Below are 25,986 nucleotides of genomic sequence, written 5' to 3'. Positions count from 1 at the left end.
TGCAGGGCCTCACAGCTCTGTAACACTGTCTCTTTTCTCCCTGCTGAGACCCTTTCAACTCCCTTCTTCCCTAAATCCTCCCCCAATCTGTCTCTCTCCATCCTCCCCTCCATCTCCTCCTCCTCCTCCTCCTCACCCGGACTTCAGACTGTACAGCGCCTCGTCTACATTCTTCTGGTGGAAACTGGTCATGTAGGTATGCATGTCCCGGTAGTTGTTGCGGATGTTGCGCTCTGTGCTCCCATTGGGCACCGTGCCAAACCGGAACGGCGGCGAGAATTCATTGGGATTCTGGAACTGCGGTGGGGGGTTTTCCGGAAAAGAAACCACACAGAGAAAATGACAGAGGAGTGCTCGTTAATATGGAAGAGGCACTGAGCCGCATCAAATATCCTTTAATGCACTGTTGAGCAGGAGCAAAGGACTTTGCTTTTGGAAGCTCAAAATTAACTAAATGCTTAAAGTTGTACCCAAAAGATAGAAAACATGAGTGAATCTTTAGCTTGCTAGTGTCAAGTTCAAATTAAGTATCATGCAAATCAGAAGCATAGAATGGCTGAAAAAAGGGAGTGCAATAAATTATCATTTTCAATACTGATTAATCAATTTAATTCCTCTCTTTTTGATTCTTTGGTCAATACCAAATCAGAAAAAAGTGACAAATACGAATCATAATTCCGAGGTGACAGTTTTCTCTATAATAACCCAAAGATATTCAGTTTTTACAAAAACAAGTAGCAAGTAAGAAAAAGCTGGAAGTAGGTCATATTTGGCATTTTAGCATTTCTGCTTGAAAATTACTTTCAACCTATTAACTAATAATCTGATTACATTTCTGCTGTTCGACGTATTGATTAAAGCTAGGGTTGGTAATCCTAGAAAAGTGTGCAAGAGCGAGCTACACTTTGAAAAAAATGCAACCAATACATCCCACCCCCTCCCATCAACCCTTTATGACATGACGAGGATTTCAATATAAAGGATTTAAAGTGTTTCAGACACAAATTACCAACCCTGCCTTTAATCTAACTAATTGTTTCAGCTTCAGTTATCTGTGGGGCACATTCTCACACAAATAATTCTTGTTTAACAGGATGTTGCTGTAAAATAACAGCTTCCCTGTATGATTGAAGTTACATTAAACAAAATAATCAGACATTAAAACAGTCATTAGCTCTAAATGAAGTCTCTTATAAACTCCGGTATTTTCTTGTTCAAACACAGGAAGCAGCTCATAATCAGTCTCACGTTGGGTACGTTCTCACACCTGCTCCTCTGCTACACAAACCCCTCACATTGCCTCGAAATCCCACCTTTTTGTCCGACAGGCCCGACACCTGGTCGACATACTCCTCCTGGATCATGAAGGCAGCCAGGTTGGCAGTGTAGGAGGCCAGGAAGATGACAGCAAAGAAGGCCCACACCGACACCATGATCTTACTGGTGGTGCCTTTGGGATTCTGCACGGGGACGGAGTTGTTGAAAACCAGACCCCAGAGCAGCCAGATGGCCTTACCGATGGTAAAGGAGGGACCTCCAGGCTCTGGGAGACAGAATTGAGAACAGGGGGATGAGGTGGGGAGGTAAAAAAGGAAGATGACAGAAGGAAGAGCATGAAAGAAAACAGCTTCAGTGATCACACAGTAGATACTACTTTATTCACTTTATGTGCATTTACTCATGATCGCTGTTGTGGGAGGTAGTTGATGGATGGCGGTGACAGTATTTGGTTTTATTCCCATCCTTCACTTTGCCAGCGATCGCAGGGCACGCTGCACAATCCGCATCTGCTCATGCAGCCACCGACGTGACAACCCACTGTTACACGCTAACTCTGTTCCACCTACTTCTATAGACGTATGACAAGTTACCTACTGTAGCTGCGCAGCCTCAGAGATGGGAAGAAAGAGAGAGAGGGGGGTGGGAGGGGGGGGGGCTGTAGATGGGCACACAGCAGGCTACAATTATGCTACAGCTGGAGCAGGCGTACAACAGCCTTACATAACCCAGCGATTAAACCACACACTGCTGCTGTGACAGAAGACATTCAGAAAACAGTGTTGGAAGGAAACATAATTCCAAAGCAAACACCATTACTCTCGTCCCCTCCGGTCTTCGGGTGAAAGGCTGCGAGCAACAATATAACACTGATTTTCATCAGAATAATGCGATCCTGAGATTTCTAACAGAGCTGCATGGATAAAAAGAAAAGAGGTTTGAATATGAACCATTGATTTTGATGGGCGAGTTGATTAGAAAGACCTGCTGGAGACATATTTGATTTAGCAGAGCTGCTTTCAGACGTGTACTGAACTCTGTATAATCTCCTGAAAGTATTCAGAGGGGTTGTGTGTGAGATCACGAATGTCCAAGTTAGTTGCTCTGGACATTCTGTGAAGTTTGTCTAGCCAGCCCCCAAGTAAAAACTCCCGATAATGTCCACGTGAGCCCATGTTAGAATACAGCAGGGTATTGTCCGTGAGCAAGTGGGTGTACGGATGATGTTTCTGACACGCGTTGGAATCAAAACGAAAAAAGACGTGTCATACATGAAGAAGACGCAGGACACGTATTTTCAATGTATAGTTATAAATCTAGTTAAGTACATTCATCGGTTTCACAACCTTGATGTGGTGGTGTAACACTGGTGTAACATTTGAGAACGGCACTATAAACAAAAAGACATTGTAATTCCTTTGTTCACGAAGTAAGAGTAATTAAGATCAACTATCTGGTTTTCGTCAATGATCCTTTTCATTAGTGAAAGAGCTTAAGTGAGCGTAGATGTAGATAAGGACTCTGAGTCATCGAGCAGGAAGTCCCAGCTCTCACTCAGAGGAGGTCGTCAAAGTAATTTAGCACATGGCTCCGTCTGAATGCAGCGATCAAGGTAACACTACGTGCCAACTCGTCTTCATTTAAGCACAAGGGATTGACTGAAAATGTAGCTCGTTGTCACCTTTATGCGGCATGGATTGACTGGGTCTGGGCTTTGTGTGTGTGTGTGTGTGTGTGTGTGTGTGTGTGTGTGTGTGTGTGTGTGTGTGTGTGTGTGTGTGTGTGTAGATGTGTGAGTGTGTGTGTGTGTAGATTTCTGTCCCCTCTCACCTCGTCCGTCTGCCAGACAGCGATTGTAACCCACCGGGCTGAAGTACTCAAACACAAACACAGCCATGGCCGACACCATCAGCAGCATCACAAACATCATCACCCACACATCAGCACTGAAGGGCTCTAAAAGAGGGAAAGAGGGGGAGAGGGGGGGGGGGGGGGGGGAGAGGGGGGGGGGGGATACAGCAGGGAGCAGAGGAAGTGGAAAGGCGGAGGGAGGGAGGGTTGTGGGGGATACAGACAGAGAGGAAGTTCATTAAACCAAATTAAACATTATTATAAAATCACCCCCTGGTATCAACATGATTATTTGTATTCAGACTGTGTCGCACATTTATGGATTTTATCTGTCTGAACACTGATTAGCACCAGAACCCCAGTGTCGTCTGTGACAAACAACACCAAACATTCTTTGTAATAACACAGGATATCTGTACTTAAATATAATTATGTTTAGGCATATTATGTGCATTATTTATTGACTTTTCTCGTCATTTTAAAATCTGTAATTACATTTTAGCTGATTTTGTTAAAATGTTCCCTGAAATAATACCCTTAAAATAAATCAGTATATTAAAAAAAGCCATGCCAGTCTACAGTTTGCATCAGATGGAGAGATTACTTTAATATCTCTGCAATAAGAACATGCACATACATACATAGTGCAGCACACCACGTGCATGAGCTAATATGAAACACTGTGTGCCTGCTTTTCAACAATAGCCATTCATTTACACATGTAATTATATTAGTTTTTATTACTTGCAGCATCATAAGCAATGCTCATCCCTCTCAAGCTTTAGTGTTTTTGATTTTATTTAAAAGTTAAACTCTATTTTCTGATCATTTTCCAAACACAGCATTTCCTGCTCCTAATACTCTGTGTGTTTGTCACTGACTTTAGCACTGACACCGATTGTTTATCAAAAATAAATTTATAAAACAAGACAGCTGTCGTTTGTTTTTTTATGGAGGGGAGTCTAATCTAAAAAATTGCAGGAAGTAGAGAGAGCTGTGTGATGACTATTGACAACCTTTCTTATTGAAAATGACATGCGTTTGTTTGACTGCATCTGCAAACAGAGACGCAGTGAGATTGTTTGTTCTATAAAATCGGAAAACTGTGAAAAATACGTCATTTTATTTTTTAACGATCTTTGTCGATCTTCAGTGTTTGATGAAAATTGTTGCACGTTACAATTCTCTTAAACAACTTGTGAATTAACTGACCAATCGTCATAAAAATAAATCATTAACTTTTCCAAGGACAAGAATTAAACAACTGCTTTTCATTGTGCAGTCCTGAGTTGTATAATGACAAGACAGCTTAAACTTTTAAATCTCACTGTGACAAGATCATATAGATGTTCATACATTTTGGGGCTTTTAGTGATTATCATATAAAATACTAAATACTAAATAATTTAAACCAAGTCCAGTCTGATTTTATGTCCTTATGTAACCACACTTTTATGTTTTGTGCTGCGAGAACCCATGCTACCGCAGATAAACAACAAATTAGCATTGTGAGCAACCTCCTTGAATATCTGCTTGTGACTGTGCATGTCCTACGTGATATTAGCGAGTTCTAGTGCATGTAAGTGTTCTCGACTGTGTGCTGTACGTCTGCCAGAAGCACCAGGTGCGTTCCTCCTCACCAAGAAAGGCGGAGGGGGAGACGGTGCCGTTGCTACGGGAGACCATGACACTGATCCCCGTCTCGATGAACGGCACCGAGAAGTCGATGACCTCCGACCTCTCCTCGTTGATGGTGAGCGAACCCACCGCCATGTGGGCATTCTTCAACACCACCTGAGGGTCAAGCACAGAGAGACAGAGGCAGACAGGAAGTTAATGTGCAGGGTCAGCGGACAGATTCCCAGCTTTGTTGGCGAAGTGAGCCACCAGGAGTTTAACAGGATGTTCCTGTAGAATGAGAAATGGAGGAAAAGGGGATCATTACAACCACTGGGTCAGTATTTGACTCACCACTGAGGGTGCTCAGGTATATTTAGCCCCAAGTTTCAGGAGCCTGGGGCCATGAATAAAAATGGAGCACAAACGACTGTGTTAATAAGGGATATGTATGCCAGAGTGAGCAGGAATCCTACGCACTGTTTTGTCACACTTCTTCATAGAGGCCCTCTCTCTTTTCCCTCTGTCTCGTTCTTTTCCTGTGTCTGCCATCCTGTTTTCCCCCCATTCAAATGAAATCATTAGCTGCTTGCTTAGGCATTTAAGGACATGGATTAATGCACCCATGCATGCATGCGCTGCACATTTGCACAGCCCTGTCTTTACGCTGATGTTTATCTCAGGTTGTTAAACACAATCTATAGAAGGTGGACTTAATATATTGTAATTTCATATTACTGTACTGCACATCTTCCCTCATCTACGTTCTTCAGATAATAATAAAGTGGCTCGTTCTGTGCCATAATCAATTAAGTTGGACATCACTTCGATTTGTAAAGGCTGCCTTGTGCTGGATGTGTAACGTGTTCACCAGAGAAGTGGGTCTTTCCCTGAGGCTGCTTTCTCTCCCTCTCTCCCTCTCTCCCTCTCCCTCTCCTTCTCTCTCCCTCTCCTTTTCTTTCTCTCTCTCTCCCAATTGCCCCGTCTATCTGATTCTGTCCTTCTCTTTCTCCATCTCTGATTAGGAGCCTCATCATCCTCCTCCTCCTGAGGTTTTTGCGGAGCTGATCACAGCTTCCCTCAGGCCAGGTTGTGGGGAAGAAGCGCTCAATTGGCGTGACGGAGGAACTGAGAAACTAACAGAAAGAGACATTCAGAAAATATCATCAAAATAACTTCCAATCCGCAAAAGGCACATTCCACATTTGTAGTAGCAGCTGAATTAGATTACATAGGGAATTTCCCTTTTTTTTTTCAAGTTTTGAAAAGCAATTTAGCATTGTGTACATAAGAGAAGCAAATTATTAACTGCTAAACAGTAAAACGGGCAGCGAAAGAATGGAATGAAAGAATGAAAAAGAACTACTAGAACAAAAATACATATGCTGGATAAATAAATACAACACATAACAAATAAAAGGAAAGTGATTCTAACTGAGCAAAATGAATGTATATTATTTTGTATTCTATACCCAGTAGCAGACTCTACATTGAATCAGTGCCAGCAGAGGACATGGTGGATTTAAGACCAAAAAACACTGTATTTGGTTTTAATTACCAGACTTATTTTTTTGTTAATGTTCTTGTAGCTTTGTTTCCTGTGCCCCCAACGCTGTCCGACAGGAAGCTATTCACATTAAGACTCACTTTATTTCCATCCATCTATTCAGTTTCCATTTAACTTGACCCCAATCTGCATGTGTTTGGACTGTGGGAGGAAGCTGGAGTACCGGGAGAAAACACACACAGACACAGGGAGGACATGCAAACTCCAAACGACCCAGGCCGAACCTTATTGCAGTGAGGCGACGACTAACCAGACCTCTAACCAGTCGCCCCTTCTTTACTCACAGAGATTTTCATAACTCTAACCTTGCTGTCACAGAAATGCAACTTCTCCCAGTTTCCAAAATACAAGTTACAAATTTTCAAATGAGTTACAAACAGACAAATGCAGCTAAACTCCACCTGGAATCAAAACTGTTCTCATAACACGAACAAACAGATGTTAAATTTCATCCCTGCCACTTGAAGCAGCTTTTATTTTCCCTATCAACAACAATAGCATCATTTCGTCAGTGATGCTAAAAATAGTAAAATGGTTGTGAGGATGCTGAATCCATGATGCCACACCGCCTACAACGATGAGCTAAATAGACGGCACTTAATAAAACATTCTTATGGCAGTAATTCACATACTGGTCCTGAGTAATGTCAGAGAAACATGCTGAATGTGATTTCATTCTAAATGTACTGCCTGATTTGGTCACTGTGATAATTCACGGTTGTGCGGCGAGGTCTCCAGTGATCTGCCAGCTGTGAAATCTGTGATCAGCTGATCTGCCAGCAGGTCTGTGGGAAATCGACCAAACTGTCATTGTATGTTTAAGCTGTTTACAGCAGATGTCAAGCTGCTGCTTATTACTGGTGTCGGGCTCGGCCTCACAACAACGTCCACATTTCTACTTACATGAATTACATGAATCACAAAAACACATCTTCCCCCTACACAGTACGGAAGGCTAATTTTAGAGAGAGTGCTTTATCCAAAAAAAGGTGCAACACATGGAGTGACTGGGTTCATGTGTGAAAGAGAGAAAGACGTATTCACCTCTCCCACCATGCCGTTCCAGGTCCCGTTAACCTTCTTGCCGTGTTTGCCGTTGGTGACCAGGTAGAGGTCGTACGTGAACTTAACAGCCTTGGCGATCTTCTTCAGGATGTCAATGCAGAAACCCTTGCAGCAGCGCTTGATGTAAATCCCTGAATCACCTGTCTGGTTGCTGGTGGGAGATAAGAGGAGGAGGAGAAGGGGTCAGAGGAGGTAAAGATGAAGGAATAGGAGAGAATGTTTCAACAGTATTTAGTTTCAGGTGCACATGTAACAGATTCAAAAGCAGAAACAAGACCGAGATCAGGTTTTCATGCCGACCAAAAACTCATCATAATCAACTGATTAGCATGTATTTAACTAGAAGGGCAATCAAAGAGCATACCACTCAATCACGCGTGATAGTTGGTTGGACAAAAAAAAGATGTCGTCTTTGACTCTGGGAAATTATAATGCACATTTCACTATGCATGTACCACTCCATGCTTTGCTCCATCTGCACACGGAGCATGTGAGATTAAACAATGTGGCACGGAAAAGTCAAATGAAGAAAGGAAGACTTTTTGTTGTTGTTTTGTCATTTTTTTAAGCGCCTGATTAAATCCTGCATCCAAACGCAATTTTCCTCTGGCACAAGTAAACAGGTTAACACATTGTCCCTGACAGCTAAGACTCTAATGAGGTGACAGAGCATAATGAACGCCGAGTGACGAACTTGACCGAGCTGCATGTCATCAATCAGTGGGTTGTTGTGGCTCACAGCAGGTACAGGTGCACAACAGCGGTGGGGAACAACACAATGGTGGCTTTGGTGAGCTGGGAGGAGGAGGACGTTGCCGGAGCCAGACCAAGGACAAACGTGTTTGTTTTAGTGTGTTTGCATTCACACAAGGGTTTGTCAACCCACATCTATAGACTATTGTGGGATTATGAATTCAGCTCCTGCAAGTGAACAACCTTCACGATTACTGAGATAAAATGCACCGTGTGACATGGAATGATGTGAACACAGAGGTTTATCTGTCTGACACTTTCTGCTTTTATGCACACAAGGACAAATTTACACAGCTCTGTGCATCTGGCCCATGAGGTACTTTTGGCTGGATAGGATGGATTCTCTGTGGCATTTTGCTGTCTTTTCCTGAAATGCTGTATTTGAGGAAGTCTTCGAGGGAAGATAGAGACAGACAGACAGAGGGAGAAAAGGGGGAATCGGAGAAAGAGCAGGTTGAAAGATCAGTCAATAAAAGAACCAGCGAGCCAGAAGATGTCGGACACCCTCAGGAGATTTCAGGTGGGCTAGTGATAGAAAAGAAGGCCAATGAAGAAAATTCATTATCACACACCTAGGAGAAGTGGATAGCAAGAGAAGAGACAGGTGGGGGAGGAAGACAGTGACAGAAACCAAGACTATGGAGGGGAGATGGTGAGAGGACAAAACAGATTATATTTAAAAAATCGAACGAAGAAAAAGCAGGAGAACCATTACGGCATTCTGCAGTGGGAGGGGGAAAAATAATAAATAGAAAGAAAAATGCACAATAATCCATGGCTATATGAACATTATCTATGCACACTTTTGCATCTTTCAATCGATCAATGTCTTCATATCTTTTCTTAACATTCACAGTTTGCTCAATTTTCAGCTGTTTGTGTTTTATGGGTTTTTATCTACTGGTTATTGTTTACGGTTTGACAACTGACTTTTGGAACATGAAGAAGGTTACAGGCTACAACAGACAAGCTTTGAATTATACAAATTGCTATATCGATGTTGAAATAAATATGACCTACGCTAAGTTATATTTTTGAGGCCTTGTCTCTACAATTATGCAGAGAGATTAGACTCAAAATGGTCACAAATGTGTTTTACGTGGTCTGCAAATGACAAATAAGGTTTTACAAATGCACAATTTGTGCATAATTTTGTAGACTGACAAATGTGTATTAAAATCTACACACACACACACCATGCAGTTTGAATGTAAAAAACATGTAAAATGATTGTGAAAACAGCCAGGCAGGTGCAAATACCGGCTGTTCTGTAAAATATTAACATTCATTCACATTAAAAGATAAGTCTGATTTGAACAAATCCAACATTAGAATCTCACGTGAGTTTAAGCTGTTTGCGGCACGGCACAGTGTTCCTCATGCAGGTCCCACTGAGCGGGTCAACATCCTCCACAATGACAAATGGCGCCTCCTCCAGAGTCACAATGGACAGGTGGTCCTCCCGCTCCTCCACTCCAGTGTACAGCTCAAAGCGAGGCCACACATGGTACCTCATCGTCAAAGAGCCTCTCTCCCACTTGCCAACCTGCAGGAGCAAGTGGGAGGAGGGCTGTGTGATATACAGGCTACTGCAGCAGGTACTCCAAACGGAAAAAGTGACAGACGCGTCAGATCACAGAGGACGGAAAATTGAAGAGGACAGATTAGAAGAATAAAGAAGTGGGGAAGTGGGCACAAGAAGAGAAGAAGAAGAACAGAAGAAGAAGAGAGACAGCAAATGAAGAGAAGATATTTACCCTGTCCCATTGTCGGTCCTTGTCTAGAAGAATGATGACCAGTTTGGGGAACATCTGGTGACCCTCTTCGCTAAACGACAGGTTTCTGCCTTCAAACGTGACATTCATGAGGTACCTGAGAACGAGAGTAAGAGTTTGAATTACCAATATTAATACGGCCAATAGTTTGAAAACTATATGTGCAGCATATAGACTTTCAATATTATTTGATGTAAAAACATTCAGTATATATATAAGATATCCTTCAACAAACAAAAAATTGGCACCAAGTTTGAGTTAACATATTGTGGATTTAGGAGGAGAACTGCAGAGACGGATGATATTTATGTGTTCATCAAAGCAAAAACCTGATTTGTTTATCTATTTATTTAGATGCTCAATCAGCCATCGTAAGTAAAACATTTGCAAAAGCTCAAAGATGAAAGTGGTTTCACTAAAAACAACCTATACATCAGGAAAAGAGAATGAGTTCCTCATTAATGATCATATAATCAGACATTATGTGAGCGGCGAGTGTTCTGTGCTATTGGAAATGTATAACTCTCATTAAATGTAGAAAAGGCTATTTCATGGCAAAACATTACACATTTTAATTCCTCTGTATTTGTTTCTGAGACAGTAAATGCATAGTGATTAATAATAGCCATTATTACAATATGAAAATTGATGCTATAGGACATTTGGAATAATAAAATATTTCTTTTAAAACAGAGCAAAGCAATAACCACGGGTTGTTGGATGCGCATACTGACAATGTTAGCTCTTCTGTGCAGGTTGTGTGGGTCTATTCTGGACTAACTCTAGTTTCTTTCTTAGATGCACTTGACCAAACATCTGCACGGTAATCCACTGATGTTTGAATTATGTGAGAAATTGTCGGGGGAAAAACATTAGCACATCATTTAATAAATGCAGTTCACAACTTTGCTTCTGACTACTTCAATCTGATGCCAAAGTTTAGTCCAAGGACATAATACATAATAATGTCTTTCAACATTATTATGAAAACCCTGATTAGTGCAGCTTTGAGGGCACAGACAAAGCATTACAGGAGTTCCAGAACAGCACTGCAATTGGGAGTGCTGGGAGAAATATACAAAATGAATGTCTTGAACATTAATATATTAAGCTAAAATATTTCAGTCGCAAACCATAGACAGCTGGTGTAATAATGACTCAGTGCTGTCAAATATTAAGTTCAAAGACTTGGCAGTGTAATTGTGAAATGTGTTAAGACAGAATCTAGTGGCTGGAGACGGTCATGAACATTATCATATCTGTCATCCACAGGTTTAACATGATCCCGTTGAACACATCTGCTTTGTTGATTCTTGATTACTCTGTTAGTTGGTATTTCATGTATTTTTATTAGGTATCTGTGTTATACCTTTGAAAGAAGATAGTATTTTTTCAAGTATGAGGTCCTCAGGCACAACACTGTTAGATTCTTAGAATAGCAGATTCCCTATAAATGTAGATATGTATATGCACATATAAATATATAATTCATGAGGTTTTAAAAAGCAAAGAGACCTTCTTTCTAATGCCGTCTTTCTCCACCAGGTTTCTATGTTAGTGTGAAATATGGAAAAGATGACCTAGTTTGAGCCTTGGTAAAATACTGTATATGGCACCAGATAGACTTAGAAACACAGAGAGGGAGTATATGGAGGCTGTGAGGGTGAGAGAGAGAGCAGAGAGAGAGAGAGGGCAGCATCAAGACGCCAGCGGAGAAAGGTGGAAGAGCAAGGAGGGAGAGAGAGTGTATTAATCGCCTGTGTGAATACATATCAGAATATATGTCAACAAGTGTGCAGCCGTGGCAGATAAGGTGGAATCATCTCTCACACACACACGTACACACACGTACACACAGACACAGACACACACACACACACACACACACACACACACACACACTCTCTGTCTCTCTCCATCTCTCTCCTCTTGCTGCCTCCTTCCCTCTTTTCGTTGTCCTGATCTGTGGGTTGCCATCACCATGGAGATGCTCTGCCTCTGAAACAATCCACTGGAGAAATAAATATCTTGTCTGAATGCAAGGAGTGAGGGGCAGCGTGTGTGTGTGCGTGTGCGTGTGTGTCGTGTGTGTCGTGTGTGTTGCGCGTGGTGCTGTGTGCAGACTTTTTAAAGAAGGAGGTGCCGGGCACATTTTACCCGTCCTCATCTCCGACCGAGTCAACGCTGTGAAAATAAGACAATACATCTATTCACAAGTGAATACAAAAATGCAGACAACAGATGAGCAACGGGCCTGAAACTTACACAAGATTGTAAGTACCTCCTACTATAACACTGAGTACCTCTATCTGTAATGTCTTCCACTGTATTTATATCTCACCACACACACACACACACACACACACACACACACACACACACACACACACACACACACACACACACACACACACACACACACACACACACACACACACACACACACACACACACACACACACACACACAATAAGTAGGTTCCATGCTTGGACTAAGTCAATAATATGACTCAAGCCTCCATGAAAATGCCTATAGCTGCACACTGGCTGGCCGACCCCCCAAGGGTGCTGTAATGCGCATGTAACATGGGATTAGCCACCTAAACATAATCTCACTTTGAATAGAGAACCAAGAAAGATCGAGACTGCGTGAGTGGAGGCTCGGCAAGTCCAACTTGTTGCCATACTGACGCCATGACAACCCACGTGACCAGCAGCGGCGGCCGCTGTTTGTGTCATCATCACGATGAGGTGACACGTGGACATAAACCCAAAAGCGAAACATGGGGAGACGGGGAGGCTCTTAACACCATAATATAATGTAATGTAACGTGTTGCCATGGCGCCCACAACCACAGCAATTTTCATGCAATCAGCTGCGTTGCCATGGGAACAGTAATCTCACCCGAGAGAGGCTGGTTGAAAGGGAGAAAGCGAGCGACAGAGAGAGGGGAGTATTTTTTTCTGTCTAAACCCGAGTGTTTATCCACTTCCCCTCACGCCGTCTTTCACTTTCAGATCAATCTCTCCATCTCACCTCTGAGTGGCGCATCGAATCACACATCAATACGATTCATCTGCCCGCACATTAACCTGTGCCTTTACAAAGACGGCAGCATGCTGTGAATTTACAGCGGAGGAGGCTGCTCTGTTTATCATTTTGTAGCCCTGTACTATTGATGTAGCTTTTATGTGCCTTTTGATCCCCTCTCATGTCAGAACTCCCCTCTGACTCTGCTGGAAGAGGGAAAGGAGAAAAAAGAAAAAGAGAAAACTACTGGGATGAGCAACTAACAGAACCTCATGCGGCTTCATCACAGCCATATGCAGCGCTCGTGTGCGCCTTGCTCACCAACTGTTCCCCAACTAATCACTGGCTGTGAGGGGAATTTATTCTTTAGTTACAGAGACACTGAATCATCAATGGCATGGACACAATCCCTCCTCGTTCCCTCAAATCTCTTCACATGTTTCTAAGAGCCGTGTGATATGACTTTCTTGTATGTGTGAGTGCAGCTAAAAAGCAGGGATATAAAAAATACACATACTCTGTGTGTATATATATATATATATATATATCTTTGCTTTGTATTTGTGTGTATGCAGGTCTAAGTATTATTACAGTAAAGTTACAGGAATTAAAACCATGTTTTTAAAGACATGAGGGTAAACAGGGTAACCACTGTACATCACGAGGACCGAAGCAGTGACTGTGTGAGAGGGTGATGCAACATCTACAACTACAGAATGTGTTAAATTATGGTAATGCACTGTACATATGGTGTGAGAGCTGTGCCAGGAATCACTGCAGGACACGGTGACAAGGGCTCTATGTGTGATTGAAATACCAATGAAACCAACTAACCACTTACAAGATTGTTTATTTTTAAACATTATTTTGTTCAGTTTATCTGTATTAAAACATCAAAATATATGTTTTCTGTGGAGGGCTGAAAAACAGTATTGTGGGCTCACCCCAATGCAACTTGAATTCAGTGTTTTTGATCTGAATTATAGTTTCTTTTTTAATTTGTGTTATGAATGTATATGTGCATTACATTACCTGATTCATACAGAAATATTGGTGAATTACTATGTAGTTTTTTAATGTGACAATAATGTTCAACGATGTTCTGTCCACTTTCGATAGGATCACTCAGGACAGATGAGAACCGGTCTGAACAGGGTCAATAAATGTCACAGTTCAACTGGGACTCCTGGTTTTATGCTTGTCTGTCTTTTGTGTTCTCCCCGTGTTCCCATTCCTTTGTCCTGTGTCTGTCTTCACCTCTTTACAGGCAGTTTGCCATTTTTTTTGTGATTCGTCTTTGTGTTTTTGTAACTCTAGTCTCCTTGAACCTTGTAGCCTGCTTGTTGCCTGCCTGCCCACCTGTTCACCCTTCAGCCTGCTCTTCACCTCCAAGGACACCATCTCCATACTCACCACACACGCATCACCATTCCACTTCACTGTAATCCCAGCATTATACTTATAAGCCCTTATTTAGTGAATATTCGTGTCTGCTTTTAAGTCCAGCCAAAACAAAATTGTAACAATATGACTGTTATCATGCGTGGCTGCAGATATATTAAAACTTGAATTTACATGATCAGCATGGTTGTGTCCAACGTGTCATTATCAAAGCCTCGGTGTCCTTTAAATCAAAAGTATCTGACTGCCCTCCAGACATATTGATTAAATCTGCAGCAGACCGCCGACAAGTTGCCACAAACAAAATCTTTCTGCAAGTTCAATTTGTGGTATTTACTTCAATTTTAAGACCAATGACCGTAACTCTGAAACTTTTTTATCAGTTGTGAAGCTGAATCTAAAGACATGATAAAAATCTAAAAGCTGAGTTTTATAATTATACATATAAATCAGAAAGATTGCTTATTTATTGACTCATTTGTTGCTGGTGGCTCGGCTCTGACAACATAAACAAGTGTTGTGGACTACACACAGGAGAGATGTGAGGCTCACAGTCTCTTTGAGCCGCAGCCTTCAATAAGTGAGTCCACAGGAGCTCCATGTCATCTGGGCCCACGAGGACCCCTGTGGAGCAGGAGACATCAGACAGATACCTGTGGAGTCTGGAGAGAGGGGGCACTGTATCAGAGAGAGCCGTCTCTCATTTAGAATGTGAACCAGCACTTAACAGGCTAGGACACTGACCAGCCTGCAAACCTCAGAGACCTTGTTTTATTAATGCTAATCGGACAAATAATCATTGTATTTTCAAGATAAGATCAAATGGGATGAATCTGTTCTTAGGCACCATAAAAAAAAATTATAGTCACAGAGAAAATTAGCTCATTTGGAGCCGAGTGAGCTGCTATTCAACATTTGTTACAAGGTTACATATGAGGCTCATCTGAATCTTAGTGGAGGCAACTTGCTCAAGAATATTTCAACACAACAGGGAAACTTCATAAAGTAATTTCCTCCTGATTGGATTTATAACCTATTCAAGTCTCAAAAACTGCAAGTTTTGTACGTTTTTGAGATATTTTTTTACATTTTGTGTCAAATCACCATTTACACTCACACCAACGATCAATTTGGACTCTCCAATCAAACTAACCCCAATAATTCCTTTGCGTGTGGGAGGAAGCCGGAGAACCCGGAGTAAACCGACACGGGGAGAACAGGCAAAGTCCACGAAAGACCCCGGTCCAGCCAGGATTTAAACCAGGAACCTTCTAACCACTGGACCACTGTACTGCCCCATATTCCAGAGTTCAAATCCTTTATTAGAAACTATAATAGAAACTGTTGACTGCTTGAAAACACTGTATGAGCCTTGTGTTTCCTCTTAATAAGCAGAAAATACAATGAATGTTTAGATGTAGCCTAAAATATATTTATTTAGAGCAAACGTTGACTCAAAGCAACTTTTACAAATTAAAAAAAAAATTTAATTCATATTTTTTATGAGCTAACATTTGAACAAATTTTAAAAAAAACATCTTGGCTCCGTGTGATTTGCACGGCACTGCTGCGGGGTGCATTAAGTCAACCCAAAACACTTCATTCAATATTACAAACAGCTATGGGCCGTGTGCAGAACATTTATCATGCAGCTAAATTAGGGTTTGCATGTTGTCTGTTTGTTGTGTATTATTCCTTTGAGAAAAATTAGGATGATTTGACGTCATTTCAAAGGGAATGTTTGAATTAAATCTCCCAAAATCTAAAAGCAAAGACATTTCTTTACTCACTAATTTGCAATTAAGGCAAAGAGTCATACAGACATACAGTCCTAGTAAAATATCCAATGATTTGACACGTAACATAATTTTTCATAACTAAACACTAGGGTCATTAAAAAGTGGATTTATATACCTGCAGACACAAACTGATTAAAGAAATAAGTGCATACGATTTAAAATAAGAGAAATTGAATTCAAGCTCAATATAAGTAATCTTGTCCTTAGAAGCACTAATCCTCCGTCCTCACAATGTCTCTATATATAGACAATTTGATAGAGAAAGAAAGAAAGAGGGGGAAGGAAGTGACGGGGGGATCTCTGATTCAACGTTTTAGCTTCATGTAATTGAAAGAGCTTTTCATTGAGAGTGGAGCTTCGCAGGAGCACCACGGAGCAAGAGGAAGAAAAGAAGTAAGACAAAAAGGGTGACAAGCAGAAGATGCTCAGGTAACTGAGTTTTCCACTAGAGATGAAACTGTTGTTTGAAAACAGCATTTTCAATCCAAAACTATCACTGTCCACACAAGCATTATGGCTCCATATCCCTTTAAATCCCCGTCCATACTAACTACCACAGTATGCCTGAAATGCATATCATGTGACCTCTCGTGTACACTGGGTAAGCGCTTCCTGGGGTAAACAGGTAGTTTTTCTTGTTAGTTGCATCTCCTAGGCATATTAGCATTCATTTTAAAATGCTGAATTTAACTGCACAACAGCATTTAGCAAAGACAACAGGGTCAGTAATGCTTCCATGTTATGTTCTACACTGGTAGCCGAGGCTAATGCCGGCTGTTTTCTTCCAGAAGAAGGTCATGTGATAGGAGCCTGACGAATCTGCGAAGGCTACGATGTGACCGAAAAGACCCAATCAGCAAGCTCTTGTGAGTGAGCTTCATCACCTTCAAGGCATTCTTGAGATATCATGTTCACGGGAATGGGACGGACGGACGGACGGACTTACAACCAGAAGACATAATGATTCCGGCAACTGGTTGTCACCGGCGCAGAGACATAAAGTAAGGAGAGGCAAAAATAGAAAAAAGAAACAGGAAGGTACAGGTGACAGAGATGTGTAAGTTGACCCACTTCCCTGGTGAAGAAGAGTCCATGAAAAGACACGTTTACTTATTTTCTAGATGCCCAGCTGGCCTGTCAACAAACACTCAGACAGACACTTTTATTGTTGCTATTGAAAAATGCAATACTACTCGCCTGCTGCAGGAAAAAAACTACTTTGGAGGTGAAATAGGATGAGAGCAACATGCTCGCCATAACATGCACAAGAGGCAGCAAAAGTGCCAGATGGCCTGCAGAAAGGGTTGTCGACAAAGCTGCGCTGAAAGGCCTCGCACGCAGCCAGCCCACATACGTGAAGGCAAATGTCTCGTCAGATCACAAGAAAACTCACAAGAAAAAGAATAATCATCCCTTACATCACTTCAAAAGGAGCGACTCTGCACACCGGCACCGGGTACTTGAGATGGAATTTGAATTCAACCGCACACACTGACAAACAAATAACAGGAAAACATCCCTTTCCCTGCAACATCCAAGCATAAATAAGCCCCTGAGCGCCTCATCCAAAACCACTTGGAGCTCATGTTCTCATTATCCCAGAGTTCCTGTGCTGTCTGTGAGGTAGGAAACACTGAATGGTCTCTATAGCACTTCGAGTGTGTGTGTTTGTGCCGGAGCATGTGTAGTTATGTGTTTGTGTGTGTGCCCCATAAGGTCAAGTAGCCCCTAAACAAATCGGGGAGCGTGACTCAACGGGGCCTCCCATCTCCGTCCATCAGCGCTGACAGGATGGCATGCTAATCCAGCGTGCATGCAGCCCGCTGTGGCCCGTAGCTATACAGGACCACGCGGAGACATATGGCCTTGTTATTGCTTTTGTCTCCGGGGACGATGGGATGGAAAAGGTGGAATTATGTGAGTGTGTGTGTCGGGCTGCTTCTAGCCCCCGGGGTCAGCACCGAGATCCGGCGATCCCAAATCCCTGCCTTCGCTCAGTCAAATGGAGAAAAATGGAATGGTTGGCTGGAAAACACACATGCACATCACCCCACTCTCAACACACACACACACACACACACACACACACACACACACACACACACACACACACACACACACACACACACACACACACACACACACACACACACACACACACACACACACACACACACACACACACACACACACACACAGCAATGTAGCGTCCCAGGTGTGTGCCTGAAGGATGATTGAGAGCTAACCCTGCGTCTGATAGCGTCCTTTAGGGACTGAAATATTCATGGCTGCAGTGTTATTGTTATCTCAGGCCCGTTGGTGGAGGAATCCTAGACGGCACGCATAAGTGCTCCTGATATTAAAAACAGAAACACGGGCGAAAACAAGACCCAAAATTTACTGTAATAAATCAAAGTCATACTGAAGATTAAAGCAGTGGAGACAGCGCAGGTTGCGTAATGTCTGTCAAGATTTTCACTTTGCTCGAATTCAAACTGACGGTGGGAAAAAAAGAGAAAAACAAACACAAACAGAGGAAATGTTAAATATTAGGGCAAAACAGGAGGTTTGAAAGGCAGGCGGGCGCATCGCTTTGTACGGCTCACGTACTGTGTATATACGATGAGGGATGGCATGAGTAATACCAAGCTTTTATAAGACTAAACTCTAAAGAGCAGTGACATGCTGGCGATAACCCCGCTGTTGTTCTTTGGCTCTTTTTTCTTCATTAATCCCGTTGTCCCCAAGCATTCAATTAGCTGTGGAATCACTGATCAATGTGAACAGTAAAAGTACGCCCTATGAAGTTAAATGGGGATTAATTATTGAATACCAATGCTCCTGCTTGTGCTGTAATACGCCAAAAAGCAAAACAAGGAGGTTCAGAGGAAGAGGAGGATGTTTTCCTTTAACGATGGCTGTGGGTTAAGCTCCAGATAAGACAACATGATGTTAGAAGTCTGAGAGTTAACGTCTTGTTTCTTAGATGTTTATTGGCTAATTAAACAAACTGCTTCTCCTCTGGGAAGGTGTCTACATTGTTGTGCTTGTGTGTATTTGTGCACAACATATATTTGTCGTCTTTGTTTTGTTGCCTTGGGTTTTTTGTTGCTATATTTTTGTCAGTTCATCTCATCTACTTTTGCATCCATCCATCAATTCAATTTTCTCCACCAAAATAATTGTAAAAGCTGATGAAACTGGGGGAACATGACCCATAAACATGATTTTTTTTCCCAGCAGGTAAAACGGTCATGTTCCTGGACCTGGATTTAAACTCAAAACAACAGTTAATTAAAACGCATTAATTGTTACAGCGCAGACAGGAAACAATCTGTGCTGAAAATATGAAATCAGGTGTTTTCAAAATGTCCTGAGAGACATGAAGCCTGAAGCTATTGGACCATACCATAAGCACTTTTGAAGAAGTGGTAGCTTTACTGTTGAGTTTGACTGACATGTTAATACTGTCTTATGCAACTTCGGTGGAGGTGGGTTGCGTATACTCATACATGTCATTAATTGGTTTGCAGACAGGCGTGCGTCTCCGTTGGTTCAGACTCTGACCCAAAGTACCTGTCTATTTTGGTTTGGACCAAACTGAAAAGAACTAAGGTCCGGACCAAACAAGGTAGGTGTGGAAGCGCCCATCATCATCCAAAACGCGTCAGCTTGAAAACATGCCAGGCCTGCAGTGCCTACTTACAGATGCAAAACTGTGACTGTGCAATTGCTGATCTGGGATGTTGGTGAAAATATTTAAAACACACATTATCTACGTACATATTTGTCAATTCCAGCCCCTCCGGCCCGGCTTCCCATAACCAACCACTCCCCAGTGTTGACTCACTTCAGTATTTCCTTGGAGTGGCCCGTGTTGGAGCCCTTTTTGTCAGGTGTCCCAAGGCAGCTCGACTTCAGCAACGTGTGCGGCCCCCGGTCCAGCATCATGGTGGAGGTCGCCGTGGCAATAACAGCTACTGCATCACGGACTCTGGCCTCAATGTTGTAGTCCCACTCGTCATAAGACACTGAGATAAGCCCTGGGAAAGAGAGAGATGGAGTGAGGCGAGAGGAAGGAACGTTTGGAAAGAGGGACGGAAAAGAAGAGGTACAAAGAAATATGTAGAAGTAGAATCAACACCTGTGGCTTCACTGCCATCGCCAACCAGTCAAGTTGCAGTTTACATCCATGTCTCTCCAGACTCGTATAATATATGCAGTGAATACTATTAATAGGAATTTAGTAAGATGAACTGAAATTAGTAACAAGTTTATGGCCAAACATGTTTTGTGAGGTCACAGTTACCTTGACCTTTGACGAACAAATTCAAATCAGTTTACGATTGGTTTGAAGAAACTTCCTCTAGGCGCTCCTGAGATATTGCGTTGATATGAATGGAAGGGGCGGATGGATAGACAAACCGTAAAACACAATGCCTCTGGCCACAGCTGTCTCCGTCGCAGAGGCATAAAGATGAAAAGGAGGGAAAAGGTTGAGAAAGAGAGGGAGGATAGAAATCGGGAAGCAGAGTGCAATGAAAAACTGCAGAATGGGAAAAAGATATACAAAAAATAAAGAATGTAGAGGAGGCTGGAAAGTGGATGAGCAGTGAGACGAAATTAAGAGTGCAATCATACCTACAATATTTTGTTTTGTTTCTGAGTTTGAGTTTACTTGGCTATTTATAAAAGAGAAATGATCACACAGGTGGAAAACACATGGGAAATTAGCTAAATATGAGCATCAGTTCTCCTCCAGCTACTTTTGTTATGTTTGTCTTGTCAAGCATGAGGAACATCCATTTCTTACACCCATAAACAACAGCGTTTTTAGGTCATTTTCCACGGCTGGTTTGGATTGTGTGAAAATCTGTTGGAGAAAAAAGGCAAAACCTGCATGTTCACGTTGGCGTTAAAATGGGACGCACGAGTAAATGGAATTAAATGACTAAAATACTCCAATAAAAGGAGCGCTGCAAAACGAGAGAGGGGTCTTTTTTCCTGCCTGAACCAATTCTCCAGAGAGATATTTTCAAAACAACATCACTGGGAATCCTCTTGTATGACAGATTCCACAGCTCTGTTTTATGTATGTATGTTACATTAGGATTGAAGGTAAAATGAGCAGAAAGTTCCAGATGATCCCCCAAACAAATGAAAGTCTTGCTTACCTGCGGTTAACAGAAATTGGTATGCAGCCTGCCACTAACTGGCACAGCGTACTGCAAATACACCAGGAGCACATTTGCATATATGCAAACAAGCCCATCTGTCACTTGTGCGCACTTTTTAATACAAAGTCTTTGAGAACTTACGACAGAATAATTCAATATACTATGGATTTTAATGTGATGATCAATGAAGGGTTGTTAACATGAGTTGATTTAATCTTGAGTTTGGGGTCTGACCCTTGATTCTCTGATTCTCTTTCTAAACACAAGATGGGATCATTGAATGAAGATGAGAAGACTCTGGTGAATATACTGTATGCTTAAATTCAAATAGATGCCATAGATAAATACAACAGATATTGTGGGGAGGGCACCAAAGCTACACCTTGTTAAAAACTCTCAACTACAACTGAACGCTCCAGACCTCATCTCTCCACATCAGCCAATCAGAGCTGTTCTATCATAAAGGCAGGTATTGAGACTCAGTAAGGTCAAGGTGGGCAAAAGGAAAATCACTCACAAAATATATGATACAGGTTAAAAAAGGAAGCAGAAAAAAGAATTAAACTGATGATAGCAATATAGTTGAGAAAGACAGCGGGGGGGTTCTGTAAAAAATTTACATGTGGCAGTTAATAGACGTTTTCATACTTGAGCATATGAGATCTCAGTTTAAACTTTAAACTCCTCCTACTTTAAACACTGATACACCTCTATGTTTATGTAAGTCACCGTCTTTTCTCATGACAGTTTAAAATATTGTTATTTTGTTATTTTAGTTTCTACTCAACCTAGTCGAGGGTTGAGCACAGAGGATGTCACACCATGTTCAGAGTTTTAAGCCCTATGAGGACAATTGTGATTTGTGAATATTGGCTACACATATAAAACTGTATTGATTGATTGATAAATATCTTAAACTGGTCTTTAGTGGGGCCACTAAAATACCATTTTGCCCTCAGTCTAAAGAAAGTGAGTTAGACTGCGACTTAGACTAGAACTCTAAAGCTTACTCTGAACTAAGAGCCAAGGAACCGTCTCCTCTTCGCTCCTCACAGATCTGGTGTTTTCGTCTGCTGCCATTTTTCTTCTCTTCAGAGGTGAGAAAACGTCGGTGGATGCCAGTGAATCAAATGTGTCATGTGTGTCATTACAAGCCCTGTTCATACCTGACATTATTCATATCCTGTGAGTACCTGCGATCGCATCTCACATCCTCGCTCTACATGCAAATAAACATGGACGCTACATCGGGTCTGTTTCCAACAAATGCATTGTGGTTCTTAGCCAGTCAAACGATGATAGATGGGTCCGTTGTAAATGATGATAAACTATCGGGTCTCAACTTTGCCATTGATTCTCTAAGTCTGGTTTACTGGCACTTTGTCAAACTGAAATCAATACAGATAGAAAGATACTGATATCTGCAATTGCACACAGGGTTTGTATGCATAAATTGAAAATGTGCAGGTGGAATGAGACTTCAGTAATAAGAAGGAAAAAGAGTTTTAGCAAATGCACTAAGCTGTTGGAAACACAGCAGTGAGGACATTGCCAGTCATTTTAATTTGTCGAAGGAAACTTGTCAGACTGGCCCGGTACATTACCAAGCTGTTCACACATACAGAATCTGGGAAAGTGAAGGCTGCTATTCACTGTGAAGGAGACCTGGCTTTGCAGCTCAACCCATCTACACTACGGAGAAAAGTTGACAAGGACTCAACATCCTGTGAATGACAGGCAGACAAGAGCCAATCGCGATCATCTAGATTCCATCAGAAATGGTGGCACAGAGTTGTTTACAACTCAACTTCAACTACACACATTCCACTATTCAAAAAATCCAAAAAACAGCTTTTGTCTGCAGTGGGACTGGAAGCAGAAAGGTAAACTTCTCTATTGGGCTTGGGGAAGGACTCAATCTTCTTTTTTTTGTGGGGTTAACTACATTAATTTTGATGTTAGAAAGGTTGAGAGGAACTTTCAACAAATTAACTGTACACAAGATTGAGGAAAAGCTGATAATGAGAGTCTCTCTGTCATGTCTTTAAAAAGTTAAAGAGACACAAAACAAAAATGTGAAACACATTGCCAGCATTGTTGGGGTGTCTGGCAGCGGTGGATACATCAGAAAACAATTGTCTGGTCAAACCAGAACATGTAAATACTAACCTCAACAAACCCTTAGATCTCTGTATGAATGAGAGGAGCAGACATTGCCAACGTGAACACACCGTGAGAGCCTCGGCTTCTCAGCTCTTCCCTGATATTTTATAATGTGGGACAACTTTTTACTCTGCAATGTTTTTCCCAGGGAAATGTTTTTATAACTGTTGAGCTCTTCCAGAAGCCAACCGTGAACAGAGCTCAGCATTTGACACCAATGCTCAGTCAGCCTTGTTTTTCATTTATTCGTTTCATTATTTTACCAGAATCTGCAGCAAATGAGTCCTATTTTAAGATAGTGAAGAACTAGACAGCTTTGTGCAACAGAGGACTTTAGATAACCGTCAAGGCCACAGCAAAGGTCTCTCTTTTGTATTAGGGTGTACCTGTAGGAAATACAGAGGGAACATTGTCTGCATCTCCAGCCACCAGCGAGGGGACGATCCAGGTGAAGCCGTAGCCAGTGAGGCCAACAGAATGAGCCACTTCAAAGATAGTGGAGGCCTCCTCCTTTGTGCAGTAGAGCAGAATGACAGGACTCTGCAGTTTCTTCAGCTGGTTCTGGATCTTGGAGTCGCCGTCGTCCACGGACATGTCCAGCAGGAGGACCTCCTCTAGCTCCCAGCCCACAAAGCTGTTGTCGATGGTGCTGCGAACCTAGAGAGAAAAGGGAGATGTGATTTTTAGAAGTGTGGGCTGTGCACATTCAGCGGAGTTGTTCGGGAGAGAAACTGGAACAGAACTGACTGAGGTGTCTCCTCCTCCAGCTCCCAGATTGCAAAACGATTCTGTCTTTACATGTCTCCGGGGAGTAGGAAGCTTTGGTTGATTTTTTTTGTAAATGCAACAAGAGCAAGATTAGGTAATCTTAAAGCTATATCCTCACACACACACACACAATGAGATATTGTGAAATGTATATTTCTATGGGCACATATCACAACATCTAGTGGTTAAGCCCAAAGGGACTTTAGGGCCGCTCTCTTGAGCACTTTCAGACATTCACTGAGGGCAGAATATGTTGCTGCATTTTTCCAGAGGGACTGTATGTGAAAACGTAAATCTCTGAGTGAGATGTTCCACAGGGTTCATGATGTCTGATAATAGTGGCAAACACTAACACTAAGTGTTTTTGCTATTTAATTTACAAAGGCTTTGAGATATTTGTTTTCAAATATAGTTTATATCGTTTGCAGATTTACAGTAGGTATTTTAAACTATAGCACTTAGCTTGAGATATACATATAATGTATCAAACATAAATCTAATCTGACTTCAGTGAAAAGCCCCTCGGAGGAGTGTGGACTCTCAAAATCCTCCTTCACAACCTCCATTTAGATGATTAATATGATTTCCTTTTACACCTCATTTCGAAAACTTTTGTCAAAGGAAAGACACTCAATGCTGCAGTATTATTTTGAAATATGATTAGGTTACTTTTTTTAAATTCTTTTCAGATGTCTGATGTTCAACGTAATTCAGAATCTCATACATAAAAAAGCCTGTTCTTAGCCCTGCAGATAAGGAGGTTGAATCCTCAGTGAGTGGCTGCGTTCAGACAGACGTATTCGGCCAATCTGCCTTTTCCATTAAAGTAATCAGAAATTGGAACTTGCTCCCCTCTTACATCAGACTCTACCCAACCTCATCATTTCTAAAAGCTGGAAATTATGACTCGAGACCAGACCATCACTGCTTTTGTTTGGATCATTTCACCATCTGTGCATAGCTAAATGAATTATAAAGACAATCAAGTTATGTCATGTTTTATCAAAAGGAAAAGAAAACAATGTGGGAACTACTAAGGAAGTGTCATGGCTCCTAAAATGGGTCCCTAAATGACAAAAGTAATAATAATCCTAATGCGCCTGGGAGCCAGAATGAAAGTGAGTGTCTCATTTGAATCTATGGTGGAAAAAGACCATTAGCTTTGTAATAATAAGTATCCTGTTGCCTCTGGAGTCAGTTTTGTATAAAACCAGTACATGCATCTTTGAAGATTATAGTCCTCACAAGCTGTGTCCCAATACAGGGGTCACATCCTTCAGAGGACACAGTCTACATGGCCAAAACCAAAATTAAATGAAATGATCTACAGGTGATTTCCTTGATCGGTGTCAGCAGCTTGTCCCACCCCTTACTGCTGTTGCCTAGCAACAGAGCGGCAGTTGGACATGGCAAGAAAGTTTTAACCCCCCTCAGAACATGTGCACTGTTAGCTGGTTGATGCCTGATACTTAACCATTGGACGTCTTGTCTCTTGCTGGCGTCATAAATTATTTAAAAAAAAATTGCTGCCGGAGTGCAATTAATCCTGGGAGAGATAAGGGTGAGAAGGTTCAACTCACTGGAGCCTTTGTTTCTCAGGCCGCATTGGGAGGACCCTTAAAACTGGGAAAGCCTAGTTGCACTGCTGTGACGCAATCTGTCTTCAAATGCAGCCTCAGAAGGATGCAGCCCCTGAATTGAGACACACCTCCAATGTCTGTCCTTACCTTATTGCCAAGTGG

General features: G+C 41.9%; 1 protein-coding gene across 3 annotated transcripts in view; it reads right to left on the bottom strand.

Moving 5' to 3' along the window:
• Positions 1–25,986, bottom strand: part of grin2bb (glutamate receptor, ionotropic, N-methyl D-aspartate 2B, genome duplicate b) — a 98,172-nt gene that overhangs the window by 19,574 nt on the left and 52,612 nt on the right. For all 3 annotated transcript variants that reach the window (XM_034597225.1, XM_034598063.1, XM_034598847.1), the window contains exons 4-12: positions 23,863–24,133; positions 19,987–20,179; positions 9,889–10,003; positions 9,472–9,677; positions 7,358–7,529; positions 4,770–4,923; positions 3,109–3,234; positions 1,314–1,543; positions 137–297 (exon numbers count right to left, since the gene is read on the bottom strand). In XM_034597225.1, coding sequence (XP_034453116.1) covers positions 137–297; positions 1,314–1,543; positions 3,109–3,234; positions 4,770–4,923; positions 7,358–7,529; positions 9,472–9,677; positions 9,889–10,003; positions 19,987–20,179; positions 23,863–24,133 — 1,628 coding nt within the window. The remainder of the gene's footprint in view (positions 1–136; positions 298–1,313; positions 1,544–3,108; positions 3,235–4,769; positions 4,924–7,357; positions 7,530–9,471; positions 9,678–9,888; positions 10,004–19,986; positions 20,180–23,862; positions 24,134–25,986) is intronic.

The sequence above is a fragment of the Hippoglossus hippoglossus genome, chromosome 1 (assembly GCF_009819705.1).
Source record: "Hippoglossus hippoglossus isolate fHipHip1 chromosome 1, fHipHip1.pri, whole genome shotgun sequence".
Classification (NCBI taxonomy): domain Eukaryota; kingdom Metazoa; phylum Chordata; class Actinopteri; order Pleuronectiformes; family Pleuronectidae; genus Hippoglossus; species Hippoglossus hippoglossus.
The sequence above is the reverse complement of the archived record's forward strand: the minus strand, read 5'-3'. Positions and strand labels throughout refer to the sequence as shown.